This window comes from Daphnia carinata, chromosome 6 (assembly GCF_022539665.2).
Source record: "Daphnia carinata strain CSIRO-1 chromosome 6, CSIRO_AGI_Dcar_HiC_V3, whole genome shotgun sequence".
In the NCBI taxonomy this organism is placed as follows: Eukaryota; Metazoa; Arthropoda; class Branchiopoda; order Diplostraca; family Daphniidae; genus Daphnia; species Daphnia carinata.
The window spans coordinates 1,986,050-2,002,905 of record NC_081336.1 but is presented as its reverse complement, the minus strand read 5'-3'; the positions used below and the strand labels follow the sequence as shown (position 1 = coordinate 2,002,905).

General features: G+C 42.9%; 1 protein-coding gene across 2 annotated transcripts; it reads right to left on the bottom strand.

Annotated features, from left to right (window-relative positions):
- Positions 1–3: 3 nt before the first annotated feature.
- Positions 4–11,336, bottom strand: LOC130690235 (PR domain zinc finger protein 1-like). Of its 2 annotated transcripts, XM_057513236.2 has the most exons (7): positions 11,141–11,336; positions 9,594–9,720; positions 5,750–5,881; positions 5,385–5,447; positions 5,015–5,323; positions 2,028–4,953; positions 4–1,941 (listed from the first exon to the last, which is right to left on the bottom strand). In XM_057513236.2, the coding sequence occupies exons 4-7, from the start codon at positions 5,394–5,396 to the stop codon at positions 1,667–1,669; spliced, it is 3,522 nt and encodes a 1,173-aa protein (XP_057369219.1). In that variant the 5' UTR covers positions 5,397–5,447; positions 5,750–5,881; positions 9,594–9,720; positions 11,141–11,336; the 3' UTR covers positions 4–1,666. The 2 variants fall into 2 exon arrangements, with proteins under 2 accessions (XP_057369219.1, XP_057369220.1); XM_057513237.2 differs by lacking the exons at positions 5,750–5,881; positions 11,141–11,336 and having other exon boundaries at positions 9,594–9,985.
- Positions 11,337–16,856: the final 5,520 nt, after the last annotated feature.

Below are 16,856 nucleotides of genomic sequence, written 5' to 3'. Positions count from 1 at the left end.
TAATTCATTTTTCGAACACATATTTGAGTGTATTTTCTTTCTTTTCGATGCAAACGTCTTTGAGAAATGCAATTTTTTGTTTTGTTTTTATTTTAATTGCTAAGTGTAGCCGGGAAAATAAGTTAAGGGGAGGGGAATATACTTTTGAGAAATTGACAAGGATTACTTTCGACTTCCAAAATGTTGGAGAGGGAGGGTGTAAAAGTGGAAATGAATTTGTAAATCTCGAAATGTGTTGTACCTACAACGTCAACATCGAGGCACAGGCAGCACAACAAATCCTTCCTCTTTCGTTCACTACTTTTTGACATTTCATTGTCAACTATTATTGCCATTTTGCATCAAAAGAGTTGAAGACGTTGAATCAATCCAGTAAAAACAATAGACACCAATGATATGGGGAAGACCAACGAATGTTGAGAGAAATACAACTAAAGGCATATAAATATGACAGCATCACATCCAGGTTTCAAAATTTTAAAAAAAATGAGGGGTAGAGCTAGAAATATGGGATGATTTGCATATAATATGTATATATCTATGTATATAAATGATACAAGAGAAAGAAGGCACTCTGAAAGGAGGGGAGCAGATCATTTAAAAAAACAATATCTATCGTCTTTTCTAGTCCATCAGTCGACAAGGTAAAATGTGGAATGCGTCGTGGCACGCAAAACCAGCATCGCCATTATTACAAGCATTTTGTCCAATCCATACACTTCAAGCATCACAAGTCGAGTCACACATATTTTTTTGTTTTTTTCCTCGTTGCCCAAAATTATTGTTGCAATTTTCCTGAGATCAAGTGCCTTTTCATTTAAACTTTTTTTTTCTTCTTTTTTTTCGTGAGAGATTCCAACAAGAGTTTCATCATCATTCTTATATATATAAAAAAAGAAAAACATAATGAAAAATGTACAACAAATAACACAGCAACGCGGGGTGAGGGTATAAAAAATCAACAAATTGGGGGAAAAAAATATAAATAACTTGCTGGGAGATGGGGGGAGGAAATGGAAACCCACAAAAAAACAACAACAAAACTTGTTGTGCAAATATATATAACTTAATAATAATAATTAAAAAATGTATAAAAATTGTGTGTCGATAGTCATGTCCCCATATTTGTCAACGACGTTTCACAGTCTTACTAAATAAATGAAAAATAAAACTTTGTGTCCTCCTGGCGTTCAAAACGCCATTGTCAACATGATTGTCATGTAGTTACATAAATAAAAAAATACCAAACAATGTGGAGGTATATACTATATATAATTTAAAGAGAGAAAAGAGAGATATTTAAGAGAGAAAAAAAACATTAGATGAGAGTTTCTCTTAGCTGTTGTAAATGTCATCAGAGTCAAACAGAAGAGGAGTTGTTTTGTTTTTGTTCTAACGGTGGGTTCGGTACGTTAATGAAGATGGTATTGATCCGTCTGAGTTTTCGTTACGTCTCGTCACACGTCTCTCTCCCTCCCCCCAAAAAAGAAAAATAAATAAATAATTTAGAGAGCTAGACATACACTCAAAGAGTTGCGTTCGTCTAATGTCGTCTGCAAGGACGCTGAACCCACTTTCAAGTCGTCTGCTTCGTCAAGTCACGAAAAAGAAAAACGCGTCGCACAGTTTTATAGTCGAGTCGAGTCGAGTTTCTTTTTCGTATTTCCTACGTGCATTCGATGACTTGGGGCGCTTTGTTGGCCGTCTCGATGACGCTAGGACGAGACGAATCGGCATCGTAGTTTCCCGATTGTTGTCTCCCGTTTCCGTGCATATTTCCTTCGTCGGGCGACTGAGAACGTCGGCCCGACGTCGAATTGACACCCATTTCGTGGTGGTGTTCGTGCTGGCCTTGTCGGTGATGCTGTTGAATGGCCAGCGAGTCGCTATCACAGCTCATTCCGTCCAGGCTCATTTCCTCGTCCTTGTCTTCCATTCCTTCTTTATTAAAGAAAACAAAACAAATTGAATTAAAACTATCCAATTGAATAATTAAAAGGAAAAAAAAAAAAAAAAAAAATGACTACCTTCGACGTCGGAGCCGTTGCAGTCGTAGCCGGCCGAATCGGTAGGCGATCGCTCTAGGGCCATCTCCTCTTCGAGGCTGCTGGGCTTGCAGTTGGTCGTCTTCCAGTGGGTGCGCAGTCCGCTGGCGCTGATGTACTTCTTCTGGCATCCGCCGCACGTGTAGGGCCGCTCGTTGGTGTGGAGCCTCTTGTGCAACTTGAGGTGGACAAACTGGGTGAATTTGGCCGGGCAGAGGTCGCAAGCGTAGGGTTTCTGCCCAGAGTGCAGTCGCAAATGCGTCTTGAGATTGGACGTGCTGCTGAAGCGTTTCTTGCAAATGTCGCACTGGTGCGGCTTCTCGCCCGTGTGCACCAGGTGGTGCTTCTGCAGGTGGGCCAGCTGCGTGAAACTCTTGGTGCAAACGTTGCACTTGAACGGCCGCTCGCCAGAGTGCGTCCGCAGGTGAACCTTGAGGTTCGAGAGCTGGCCGAACGTCTTGTAGCAAATGTTGCACTCGTAGTGCATTTTCCCGTCCTTCTTCTTCAGCGGGTAAGGCAGAGAGCGGTAGCCGCGGCCCTGGCTGCCCGGAGACGGACTGCCCGAGCCGATGGGCGACAACGAGCCGCTGCCGGGCGACGTGTGGCAGTGCAAGGCTTGGCTGTAATTGGGACTGAGAGAGGAGGCGGCCGATCGGACGGATGATTCGGATGGATCGCGATGACCGCATCGATCTCCGCCGTTGCCTCCGGACGAAGACGCGGCAGACGCCGCTGGACTGTGCGGCATCGGAATGTGAGGATGAATGTGAGCACCGGATGAAGAGGACGACGAAGACGCCAGCGGATGAGCACCACCGACGTTGTGACTACTACCGCCCCCACCGGACGGAGATGCATTGGATCCAGCTCCACCGTAAGCGTACATGTTGAAATGGGCCGACGAGAACATTTGCGCAACGTTGTTCACGTTGTACAGCAAACTGCCGCCGGAGCTTCCGCCATTTCCGGACTCATTCGGATGGTGATGAGGTGATGGAGCCGATCGGCTGTTGGATCCATTGCTGCTGCTGCTGTGGAACTGATGAGACTGCGACGGTTGCGGGCTGCGGCTATTGAACGGATGTGATCCGTGAGACGGATGATGTCCGCTGAGGTGGTGGAGATGATGATGATGATGATGTTGCTGTTGTCCACCGCTAGATGGCGAGCTGTTCGACTCGTTGCGAATGGATTTATTGACGGCTGTCGTCGAACAGCTGGAATCCGGGCTGAGATGGTTGGGATCCTTGCTGCTGAGGAGATCGCGCACGTCCGCTCCGCTGGGAATGTTGTAGCGATGCAGTTTCTTGTACGGCGGGTAAACGACCGTGGAAATGGCCACGGGCACTGTCGTCGACGGCGCTAGGAGCAGGTGGGAAGATGAAGGCGACGATCGATGATGAGCCGACGAAGAAGGCGGAGGAGGTGGCAACGTCGCTGGAGCGGCAGGCAAAGATCCGGCCGACGAATCCGGTTTGGGATGAGACTCGTTGGCCACAATGACTTGGACGGCCTCCTTAAATCGCTCGCGATGGTACACTTCGTCGTAGTATTCCTGCCGCAGCAGCTCCGCCCCGCTTTCCTTCTTGGCCACGGCGGCCGCGGCCGCTACGACCGCCGCCGTGGCGTTGGTGTTCCCTTGGCGCCTCAACAGAATGCTCTCCAAAATGCTTCCGTTGCTCAGCAAAGAGTTGACAGCCGGAGGAGGGGGGACAGCTTCCCGGCCGGAAGGCGAACGCGAGCGATCGTAATTGATACGATGATCGGCATGATCGCGATGGCGATGATGATGATGTTCTTCGTAATCCATCGGTTCCGGCGAATAAGATTGCGGATGAAGCGTAGGCGGATGACTGCGCCGGAAGCGAGGGCTGAGCGGCAACGGTGCGACGGGCGAGAGTTGGGCCACTAGCGGGGCAGTTTTGACCACCGACTGGGTCACCGGAGGCGAATGTTGTTGTTGTAGTTGCGGAGGCGATTGCGTCGCAGCGACGAGTCGATGGTGGGCGGAAGAGCGCGACGGGACTTGTTCGCGCTCCTCGCTGATGCTGCTGTGCCGGTAATGGTAGGCTTTAGGCATCTTGATTTTGACTTTGCGGTACTCGTTGGTGCTGCGACTGCCACGGCTGTCCGATTGAGGGGAACCCTGTTGAGGTACGGGCTCCTCCGCCAACGGACTTAATCGACTGGTCGAACTGGGCTGACCGGCAGCCGGACCAGCCGCTGGCGAAGAGGTGGAAGAGGATGAAGGTTTCCGGCTGAAATCGAGGACGTAATTGTCGTTGTCGGAATCGCTGGAATCTTCGGGCGGCGTCAGGGCGTCGTCGTGGTATCCGTTGCTGTGGTAGCCCTCGTCCGAGCGGACCGAGCCTTCCGTCGTGGGCGTCAGTTGGTGGTTTTGATGCGCATTTTCACCGTGATCGCGACGTGTCGTGTCAACGGCAAGAGCCGCCTCTTTGCTGCTGGGCTGGTCCGTCTCTTTGGCCAGCCCCGTCGTATCGGCCGGCAGTTTCTTATGAGGTTGTTGTTTGACTTTGACATCTTCGGCACCTTCCGCCGGACTCATCGATTCATCGTCGACGTTGGGTTTCTTGATCTCGGGGGCCGATTGTTCCGTGTCCGATCCGTCTTCGTCGTTCTGCTGCACTTGCTGGCGGATCCGCTGGAGCATCAAGTCGCCAGTGACGGGGTAGTTGAGCCTCTCGGCAAATTCCTTGCAGTACCAGACGAGGAGCTCCTGATTGGGCAGGATGGGCTTTGTGGTGTAAAAATAAATGTTCATCTTGTACTGGCAGGCGATGAGGTTCTGCGACTCGCTGGAATAGGCCGGATTGACGTATCGCATCCAGTTGGCTTTGGCCGTGTCGTAGCCATCGATGTAGTAAAAAACTTCGCTGTTGTTGTAGACCTAAATACATCCAATTTTGGAATTGATTGTCAATTGATCTAATTTAATGAATCGGACTGACCCTCCAAAAGTATTTGCGGTTGGCGTGTTTGGGCACGTGATCCTTGGCGTAAATGTCGCCGACCAATGGGCCGAATCGGGTGCCGCGGGGAATGTAGTCGCTGCTCCAGACGCCCAGGACGTCGGACAAGGCCTGGCTCGGCTTCAGAGCCAAATTCCTGGGCAGAGACGTCTCGGCTCTGTTGACGGGGGCGTTGCTGGTGCTCGCTGGTTTCACGTCCGCGTCCGGCACGATGTACACGGCCAGCTGCTCAAAATCCTCCTCGGCCAATTCGGCTAAATCCCAAGCGCCTTCTTCCATTCTCTTTCCCTTCAAATGTTTTTAGTTTAGTTTCGAGTTTTGACGAAGTTTTAAATTTTTTTAGACTTACTTGATTGGACATGTTTAAGAACTGTTCATGATCACGCGACACCGTCAGCTCAGCACGCAAGTTCTGTTCATAATGCAAAAAGAGAGACTATGAGTGGGACATTCGAATGAGGAGAACGTTCGATATAAACTAAATAAAGGAATTAAAAAATGTGACTGGCGGGAGCAGCGGCCTTGAATTGCCGTGCAACTCTAGACGGGCCAAATCAAAAGTCAACGCCCCCCTACACTCGACAGCACATACAATCAAAGAAACGCCATCTCGCTTAGAAAATGGAACGCTTCCGTCACATTTTCGATTCGTTTTTTTTTTGTTTTTTTTTTTCATTTAACAATTCCTAAATAATCGACGTTTTTCATTTTTACCTTTGCGTCAAAAGTCGAAGTTTGTTTGTTTGTTTTTTTTTTGGAGGAAGACAATAAAAAAATTGCGTCAATGTCGTGATAAAATTGTGGGTACAGTCAGTCAGTCAGTTGTTGTAGGTCTGGTTATAATTCCTGCATGAAAAAAGAAAAAAGAAAAAAGGACGTTTAGAAGAAAATTCCCAATTACAAAAAATATTAAAATAAAAATGGAAGAAATTCGTGAACGTGTTTTCTTGTTATTTTATTTTATTTTTTTTTTTTTTTTAGGACACGTGAAGGTGCCGGGAGATTCGCCTAAAAAACAAAACCGTGAACGAGTTCCGGGCATGTAGGGCGAAAGGTAAAGTAGGTGGAGCCAAAAGAGCGTTGGCTCCTCCTTCTCGCTACAATCTTGCACGCGCTCTAACACCTGCTTTTGAAATTAGTCACGCCATTGCGCATTGAAAACAATTCAGCACTTTCAAACTACCTTCTATACGCAATCCATCATTCAGAATTGTGTACCCATTGAAACCGGAATCGCATGGCAAACGAATAAATAAATAAATATAAAAAAAAAAGCGATCCGAAATTTCAAACCGTTAGAGATACGCAGCGACCGCGCAATTGCGCACGCGCCGTGCGCAATTACGCACGAAAATGTAATAACACGAGGCAAATGAAAGAAAAGACAAAAGGGACAGGAAACATCTTTTCTTTTGTGCTTGATTTCCAGTTATAAATAACTGGACGCGATCAAGTTGAATGGATTTCCTGAAAATAATAAACAATAGAAGAAGGGAGACGGGAAGTGTTGAATCTATACAGTCCAGCAAGCAGTCGAGTCTACGTCAAGGCAAAAGAGTCCAAGGACATCCCCCCGGCTTCCTTGTCAGCTCAGAGTCCGGCCGGGGACCGGATGAGATATAAAAAAAGGAAAACGAATATCTAAGAAAAGAAGAAGGTTCTTTTTTTTTTTTTTCTTCACGCAACCCAATGGCGAGTTCAGGTGTAACGGGACTCGACATCCGCTATCCTATTATGAGACGGCCCTTTTTTTTTTTTTCGTCCAATGGTTTTGCATCGCTTTCCTCGTAATGAACTGATCAAATGTCCATATTGTCTTAACACTTTTTGTTTTTACATTTTTCGCTCGAGCTCGATCGCAATATTCAATTTCATTGTCTGTGTCAATGACCGCACCTTATTTTGAAACACTAAATTCTAGCACACTTTGCGTTCCGAATTGATTTATTTATTTTAAAATTAAGGATGAACCATTTCCCAGAGAAAAACAAAACACTCCCGCGGTCGCTTTCTTTCTAAATTCCCTGCACACGCCTGTTTTTTTTTTTTTAATCCACCGCGCAATTAATGAAAACGCATCGTTAAACTCTCCGATAACTAAACGAAAATAGCTTAAAAAAAAAAAAATCGGTTGCACGTGAATTAAAAATAATTTTTTCAAAGTATCGAGAAAAAAAAAAGCCTAAGGGAGTGTGTCACTACGGCCACTGCCTCGGGATAAACGAAGCCGGGCTATTATGTTGTATTTACGCTTCACCACCTGTACACACCTGGAATCTCGAGAAGATTGTTAAACCCCGAGAAAAAAAAAAAAGGGGAGACTATCGAGTCGTCCTAAAAAAAAAAAAAAAAAAAAAGAGAATGAAACTACACAAGCGAGTGGGAAGGAGGAACCGGTTCTTCCTTCTGATTACCTGTACCACTACACACACACCGCACAGGGGCCGAAAGGGAGACTCTCGGTCAATGAACTCGGGACAGAAAATAACATTTTTCTTCTTCAAGCCGCAGCCCCGCAAAATGAGCGCTCGTGCACACTGTAGTTTTCTCTCTTTTCACTTAGCTTTTATTTTTACGTACGATCACGGACGTTGTTCTACATATTGCAAATGATGCGGAAGGAAATCCGGATGTCTTTTCATTTTTCAAAATCATTTTTTTTTTTTTTTTTCAATCGATGGCCAACTGCCACTGACTTTTGACGTATACAAGAGTCACACAAATGAGACGGATGGAAAAGGAAAGGGAACGGTAAGGATCCCGTTAGAATAGCCAGCGGGGCAATTGGTGGGTAGACTCATCCGGTGATGGAACCGGGAATATTACTTGTCATTCTTGTGAGTAGAGAAGAAGAAAAAAGAAAAAAAAAAAACAGAAGAGGAGGGAGACTCTGAAAAATGAAAGAACCTTCACCTGTCATCCCCCCCCCCCTCCCTCCTTCCTTCTTGTAAAACACCCCCCACCACCAGGTGGGGGCTATGAAAAGAACGACCGAGCAAATGCGTCTAAAGAACCGTTAGATGGTCCGTTCCATCCGCTTCTTCTTGTTCCAGCCGACAAGAAAAACAAGACCAAAAAAAAAAAAGGGAAAGATTCCGTTAGGTTTCGTGCAACAGACACACAGGTCGTGTGTGTGTGCGTGGTTCGCGCATCGGTAACCATGGCAACCGATTGAAGGTTAAGACCTTTTCTCTTTTTTTTTTAATCATTCATTTAATGAATAGGAAATTTTCAGGTAAAAATTGACTTAAAGTGAGGAGAAAGTATATCAGGCCATCTGTTTAATCATTTTAGAAAGAAAAAAAAAGACGCAGCAGACGATGCGGAAGAAAATCAAAAGGGTCGAGGAGCAGCTGGTCGTTAATCTTTTCTTTTGGTCATTCACAAGATGATATGCCCCTTTAAAAAAAAAAAAAAAAAAGATCCCGTTGCTTTTTCTTTCTCCCCCTCTTAAACAAGCGCCGCCACTTTTCCTTTTTCGACAAAAAGATAGGGGAGAATTTTTATTACAATTAAATTCATAACGGGAAAGACGTCCCTCCCCGCCCCCTACATTTATGCATAAAAAAAAAACGCTGAATGCAAACGGAATCTAATATGCCTAACGGGATCATTTCAACCTGCCTCGGGGTAGGAAATTGAAAATTCTCCTTTTTTTCTTATGACGAAATGATTGCGACTGTCACAACACGCAGGCAAGAGTTCAAACCGCAACTGTTTTCTTTCCGCCATCAATGATCAAAGAAAACGCGGAAAAAAAATGGGGAGTTGTGAACGGGTTCCGACATATAACAGGATATTTGAAAGAGAGAGAGAGAGACACACGTAAAAAAGGTGAAAACGCGGAACGCGGAAGGACCGTGACCTCAACCACACCTGAGGTGCAATTGACTTATCCGCTTTTGAAAGTTCATCCGAAAGGTAAAGAATAAAAGAAAAAAGAGGGGAGTTTTAAAAGATCCGTCAGAATTTTGTGAGGGGGGAAGAGAACCGATCCATCGGCGGATGCAAGTGACCTTGGAAGATGACTCTTCTCTATCCAGCCCCCCCCCCCCCCTTGTCAGCTAAACGGCCGAAAAGACGCAAAAAAAAAAAAAAAAATGAAGGGAAAGAAGATGGGAAAGGTAGAGGCCAATGTGCTGCGTTCATGACATCGGATGAGACGAAGAAAAGCCCAAGGTTGGTCGTTCACCTTTCGCCCAGCGCACACCTTTTTGGCTAGTGAACTTCCTCGTTTTTTTTTTTTTGTGACGCCCTAAAATGGGGAATGAAATAACACATTTTTTTTTTTGCCCATCAGCATTGGCAATTCTTTTTTTTTTTTTTGCGGGCCCAGGTGTAAACCAATTTTCACTTGGATTTAACGCGAGAAAGAAAGTGGAGAAAATGACGTTTTCAAATCTCTCCACCGGGGGTACGGTATAATAAAAATGAATAAACATGATGAAAAGTCGAGAGAAAGTTATTTGACTCATATATCGTGTTGCGGCCTCACTAATTCTAATTTCGCCTAATTGATCTTCGCCCGATTTTATTAAAATGGAAATGGTTTTCTTACCTGAGATGAACGACTTTCGTCATGGAAACGATGAGCTGCTGCGGGAGGCACTTTTTGGCGACTGCTGTTCTCGTCTCGAAGAATTCACTTTTTAAATGGGCAACAATTCCAGGTTCGATCTCGTCCACTGGAACAACAAAAAAAAAAAGGGGGAAATCCAAAAAATGCGGAATCCGTGCGGAAAAGACACACTGACAACAACACGGAAATAAATTGCGAGAGTCTTCTGTCAATGAACAAGAAAAAATCACTGCGCGTCAAGCCAAACACAAAACAATAAATGTTTGTGTGTGTGTTCGGAGTCAATGACTTTTGATGAATGTTTTTTTTTTTTTTTTCCTTTGGAAACAACAACAAACAAAACAAGAAAACAAGGAAGACGTTCAAAAACTCGTGTGCGTCTCGATTGGTGGTGGTGGAACTAGTGACGGCCACTCGCTTCTATCCGCACAGCCTTACCCAGAAAAAAAGAGAATTCCGTTTGGGGCTTGTAGCAACGGGCCAGAAGGGCGGAGTAAAAAGGATAGGAGGTGGGACCCAACCACCGACCCGAGGACTACACACACAAACCGGCTTCCTTTTCAGCTACAAGACACACACACACACACAAAAATGATGTTTGTTTTTTTTGTCGTTCGAATCCGTGCCGAGTGTAACGTGTGTGTGTGTTCACGAAGTAAAAACCGTTACAATTCCGCAATGGAGCGACTCTCTCTTTACTTTTGTGTCCCCTAGAAAAATCTAAAACGATTTTCAGTTGGCCAAAAAAAAAAAAAAAAATGATCGAGTGGGACTTTTTTTTTCCCGCATATTAACGGTAGTGCATGTCCTTTTTATTTTAAACATATACACGGGCAGGACGAATTGATAGTCAGTGCAAGTCACGACTCTCTCGCGAAGAGGTCGGAAGGGAAGAAAATGATACGATCGGCCAGGGAGCGATGACACCTGTAACGCGATATCCCCCCGCCCACCCAACTGAAAATACCGATATAGATTTCTATGAAAATCATTTTTCTTTAAACGTTAATCTATCGAATACGTCTGTCATAATTCCCCCCCCCCTTTTAAAAAGAATTTAAAAAAAAAAAAAAAAAAAAACCAGATACCTGGGGAGTTCATTGACCGAGCGAGTTGTTACGGCATATAGACCCACAGGTGTGGTGGTGGGAAGCAAAGACGTAAGAGACTCCATTTTTTTTTTTTTTGTTCGTGGAACACACGTAGTGGAGAAAAACCCGATGGGGCCATCTACGCATCGTGTAAGGAGAAAGTTGGTGGACGGAAGTGGAGCACTTCCGACGGAATCTTTATTATCATCCCCCATTTTGTTTCTACTTTTCCGCATAGCCAAGTCCCTAAAAATGGGCCGGCCAATAAGGTTCGATTCTACTGACAGACCCGGCACAAGGTAAACGTATCGCAACAACGAAAAAAAAAAAAACTGTGCGTGTTTTTTTTTTTTCCCGGTGAAATACATTTACATAAAGTTCTATAGAAATTAAAGAGAAAAAAAAAGAAAAAAAAAAGATTTCTTGGGTGCATACCTGTCGAGTTTGGGTGGTAGTCGGTGTACGTAGGTGTGTTACCTTCAATCAGGCCAATGAACTCCAATATAGTTCTCCCTTTTTTCACAAAAATCCACTTCCCTTTTCCTTCTTTTTTTTTTTCTTTCTTCTTGGGGGTCTGTCGGGTCAACCAAGGTCGGTCCCCCATCATAAACACAGATGGGCTACCTTCTTCTTTCTTGGTGAAGGGGCTGCACCAACCGTGTGTTTCCTAGAGAAGCCAAACTAGAAATAAAAAACGACATCTAAAAATATGTCAAATTCTTAATAAAAAAAAAACAAATTTTAAAAATAGAAGTGACAGAAAATGAGTCCCATAACACCCAATTTTTTTCTAATGAAAATCTAAAAGTATCTGCTATTTGGCCGAACTTTCCAGTTCAAAAGGTCACGGCCGTCCATATGAAAAAAAAAAAAAGAAAGAAATATTCAGGAAAATGAAAAGGGGGGGGACTGGCCATCATCGTCGTATCCTTGTGGGGACGGCCGAAAACGGCCCACGACCTCAAACCTCCCTTTTTATTTTCTTTAGCCAAAACAAAACAAAACCATAAAGGAAAGAGAATCTTCTTTCTTTTTTCCTTCGAGATAAGAGGGCGATCTATTCTTATTCTGTTTTGCCATCGATACAACGACAGTGCAAGTATTTCTTTTTTACCTGTGCGCGTACTCGCTTGTTTCCCTTTTGATTTCCTTGTCCCAAAGGTTAACGGCCGAGACTGGCGTTCAAATCGCCCGCTTCCAAATGCATCGACCGTACGAGACACGTAGACGACGGGCCTGTTTTTTGTTTTGTTTTGTTTTTTTAAAAAAAGGATACATTAGACGTTGTATATCAGCCCACGCACGCAAATCTTAATTATTTAAAATTGAATTATTTTTTTTTCTTAAGAAAAGATAATGATGACGTATTTGCTCTCTTTCGCGCGTTAAAATAAACGAACTGAAACGAAAATGCTGACGGCCAACGGAGGAGGGGGGGGGGGCTGCAATAGAATAAGGAACTGTTACGGCGAACGAACGAAGGCGACATGAAATACTTTCGTTGATTCGGGGCCAACTGCGGTTATTGTCCTACATTTTGTGCATAGACTGTTGGAGAAGAGTCCAGAAGGGCTGCCCGCAACGACAACTGGACAAACAGCCATCCACTAAGAAAGGAAAAAAAAAAAACGGGGATCTGTAAAAGAAAAACACATCAAGTTAATCCAGAATACATTTTTTTTTTTTATGTTAGATTATCACATTTTTTTTTTAAAGGGAAAAACCGTTATTGCTGGGTTCTGACTCTTTAACTTGTTTTTTTTTTGTTTTTTTTTTCCCTGCCCATCACGTAGTACTGAAAGTTCTTTTTGGACGATGACGAAACTCTCGTTCTCATCCCGGAAGACGAAGAAAAAGGTGAAAGGACGATCCGCCCCTTTTACGGTTTTTCTTTTGGCCCGGCTGCCAAAATTGATTCGATAAAAAAAAAAAAAAAAAAAGGATTGAGCTCTCGCGCTCCAACAGGCGAGAAACGTGAACAGCAGAGAAAAAAGCCAAACGTGAAGTTTTCCAAAGCGGGAAAAATTGGCGGGCAAAAAAAAAAGAAAAAAAAAAAAGAGGCCCAAACGGCCACAAGGTGACGGCCGGTTATTGTGCTACTTTTTTTTTTTCGAGAGAGAGAGAGAGAGACTTGTTTCTTCTCTTTTGCTGTATGTGTGCGTATATAGGGAATGATCATCCCAAACAAAAAAAGAACCGCTAATGACGTGACCACTGTTGCGTGAACCAAGTGCAGAAGAAAAAAAAAAACAGGCCGAGACAAACACCCACAACGTTACAAAATAACGGCGCTGATTTGTTTTGTTTGTTTTTTTTTCCTTGTGTACAGACATTATTTCTGGCCCAGAGAAATGGTTTCATTTTTTTTTTTTTTTTTTGCTTCTCCATTGTCGTTTCAATGAAGAAGAAAAGATAGAAAGGAGTTCTTTTCCCTTCGTAATTGGAATGAGAATTATCGATACACCTGCCGATTGCGAGTACCTTAAAATAATAGTAAAAAAAAAAAAAAACACAATTTTTATTGTGTCACAAAATAAAAAAATTTAAAAAAAAATGTCATTGTCTTTGAAAAATGTCAGCACTCCCGTAATGCGAAGAGTCTTTGCAGGGGATATGGTGCACGAACTCTCAGGTAGGCGGAGCATGTACAACAACAAAGCGACTATGTGTACTCGTAGTGAAAAATAAATACGAAGAAGCTTTACTATTATAACCTGGCTGTACATACACACAAAATAAAGAGCTTTTTGGAGAGAAAAAAAAAAAGTATTGTGGGTAACTGGGACAACGACCGGCATTTACCTGCTAGGGGATAGGACCAACAGCTGAGGATGTATAACATTCGGGCAAAAGTACCGAAAGTTCTCCTTTTCATTTTTTTTTCGTTCTCTCTCTTGTAACGTGTTCTTGTTTATTTAAATGCGTTCGTCCGTAATCATTTAAAATAAATTTAGAGACTGTTACTACGTTGATTATATGGAGGGGACGAACTTCTCATTTTTATTAAAGAAAAAGCCCCGAGAAATAAGAATTGAGGTCTTTAATAAAAATAAAAAGGGGAAGGCGTATCACGATGTTGAACTCTTCATTACCCAATACGAAATGAAACTGTCATTTTTATAACCCCCCCCCCCAACTTTTGAAAATGTCAATGACATGTGATGACAGTCAATCGTGCATGTTAAGGGTAGGAAAAGACGAGCGCACAACAAAATGAGGTCTACGATGACAACCTTCTCAGCGCTTTAAATTAGAATTGTTCAACATCTTTTTTTTTTTTTTTTAGTCCACACGTGCGTCCAGCACATCGTCGAGAAATAAAAAACAAAAAAAAAAGAAGATTGTTTAAACACGATAATCAGCCGATGAAAAAACAAAAACAAAAGAAACGGAACGCTCTACATTCACGAAAGTGTTTCTTGTTATGACTGTTATCGTTTCGAGATGAATCGGCGGAATGAACGAAATGCGGGGGATGATGAAAACAGAGCGTGACAGCAACGACTCCACCCCCCCAAAAATAAAAACGTACGACAAGACGCGAATCTCTTCATCAGTGAAAAGAAAATGTTTCACGTGATGCTGGCCCCAACGTAAGAGTTTTTCCAAATGATATATCGGTCAACATATCGCTGGCGGAATAATCACGAGATTGCGTCAGAATTTCAAAAAAAAAAACACAAAAATTTATGCGTGACGCAAAAAGCGGGACCCTACGCGATCGGAAATTCCACCGACTTTCGATGCGCACCTGAATTGGCCTTTGCTAAAAGAACAAGCTGACAAAAAAAAAAAAAAAAAAAAAGTGATTCTTGTTAAGGCGCTAAAAATAGCCGGACAAAACATTGAGGTCGGCAGGCCAATCAAAATCTCCCCCCCCCCCCCCCAAAAAAAAAAAGTTACAAGCAATTGCGGTTGCTTCGGCTCATTCCGTTACACGCGGACATTAAAAAAGCTTTAGACTTTTTTATTGCGTACATACACAAACAGTGGGAGAAAATGGCGGGAGCGCCGACTGTTGCTTTTCAAAGAAGACCGTTGGCACGACGCACCGGTTGGGAAGAAAGAAAGAGGTAAAAAAGAATGAAACAAAACAGAAAAAAAAAGAAGAAGTAAATAAGGGAGAAAATGTGTGCCAACGAACGCGAGTAACCCACACACGCAGACGCATCTGATGGCTCTGCCAGCGAAGAAAATAGAGGTCGAGACTTTCCTTGTTAACATTCGGTGAAGAAAGAAAAAAAAAAAAAAAAAAAAAGGATTCTCCTCTCTCTCGTGATACGGGAGGAGCTGTGAGAGAAGAGGGGGGAGAGAGAACTACTATATAATCACGAAAAAAGAAGTCGACAAGGTATTCGTTTCACCTTGAGGCTATGGAGCAACCGAAGGAAAAGGGTTAGGAAATGCCTTTTTTCTTTTATGTGTGCACAATCGAAATGAATTTTTTTTTGAAAAAAAAAAAAACGATTTGCGGGATTGACATAAGAAAATTATTTTGAACTCGGTCAAAAGGGTACTTTACATAAATTGGCTGCAAACAGACCTAGTTTCAGGCGTGTCAGCTGAACGACACCTGTCCAATTTGTAACAAATTTGAATATTGTTCAAAATTTACGTCACAAAACGCGTTAGAAAATTTCCTTTTTTTTTTTTAAATGCACAAAATTGAATTGGACAAGAAATTTGACGCCATCTTTCAATGCGTTCATCAATTTGGAAACCAGTCTCGTTATTTCGAAAAAAAAAATGACGGTCCGGTTTTGAAAAAAAATAAGAAGATTTCATCCACCGTTATTATTGCGTTCTGAATTGGCATTTTTTTACTGTTGAAAAAAAAACAAACAAAATAATAATCAGCCACAGCTGTGCGCGTTTTCTTGTCCGGTGGCCAATGAAAAGGAGAAGGAAAAAGTCGACCTGCATCTCAGCTCACCTACTCTCTCGATCATGTTTCTTTCTGATTATTGTGATTACGGTTTTAAAAAAACAAAAAACATCTGCTAGTGCGTATTCGACAGAAAAAAACTCGTTTCAGTTCAGTTGTCTTGGCACTTTTTTTTTCTGCGCAACACGACGATCAGGGACTTTTAATATAAAAAAAAAAAACGAGGGCATGTCGACAAAAGCGGACGCACTTTAGCGATGTCAATAGTTTTGTTCCATCGTGAAAATCAGCGCGCACAGCGTGAAAACACGAGGATTTTTTTACTACGAACTCTCTCCTACTACGGCTAATATGCGGGAAAAGAGAGAAACAGCATAAAAATGGCAAACACGCATCAGACGGGCGGGTGATTGTTTTAGAATTTTTCTATAGGAAAACAAAAAAAAAAAAAAAAAAGAAACGAACGCCCGCGCGCCGTGATGCCCAATGCCAAGGTTAGCGGGCCAGGCCACTCACGGTCACTAACCCATTTACCCGCGATCGGATCGAATAGCGCTTCTTAACACACACACACCGGTGGACGGAAAGAAAGGAGTCCTTCGCTTTCCATTCCTTTCTTCGTATTCGTATTGGCCGAAAAAAAAAATCGATATTCATCGTTAGAATTGAAAAAAAAAAATGTGTAGCCATCAATATGCCTGTCATTCTAATTTTGAAGGGCAAAAAATAAATTATTAAAGAATAATTGAAAGGAACAATACGAGAATCTCATGCACAAACGACTGGCAAAATTTAAAGCGGTCAATTGGCAAGTGAACTAATAGACACACGAAACCTATTTTTTTTTTTTTCAAAAACAAAAGAGGTAAAAAATAATAAAAACGGAAAAACACGTGGAACCCCCTCGACTGAAAACAAATAAAAAATAAATTTCAGAGGGATAAAAAAAAATAAATAAGGAGGACATTGACTCCAACTAGCGTTGTGGTTCTATACACAACAGAAGTAGGTAAACTCGACTGCCTCAACTCGACTTGGCAAGTCCACTTCCCCCCCCCCCCTCCCCATCTTTTTATTTATTCAATATAAAAAAAAAGAGAGACAGTGAAACACATTGCGTGTTATTTCACCGTACGCACAAAGCCTTTCGCAATAGTTTTTTTTTTCCGGGTCATAATTGAACGTGATCTAACAAAATTCGACCTATTTCTACATCCATCCTCCTTACTTGCTCCAGAAGGTATGTCATCTACCTTCGTCCTTCAC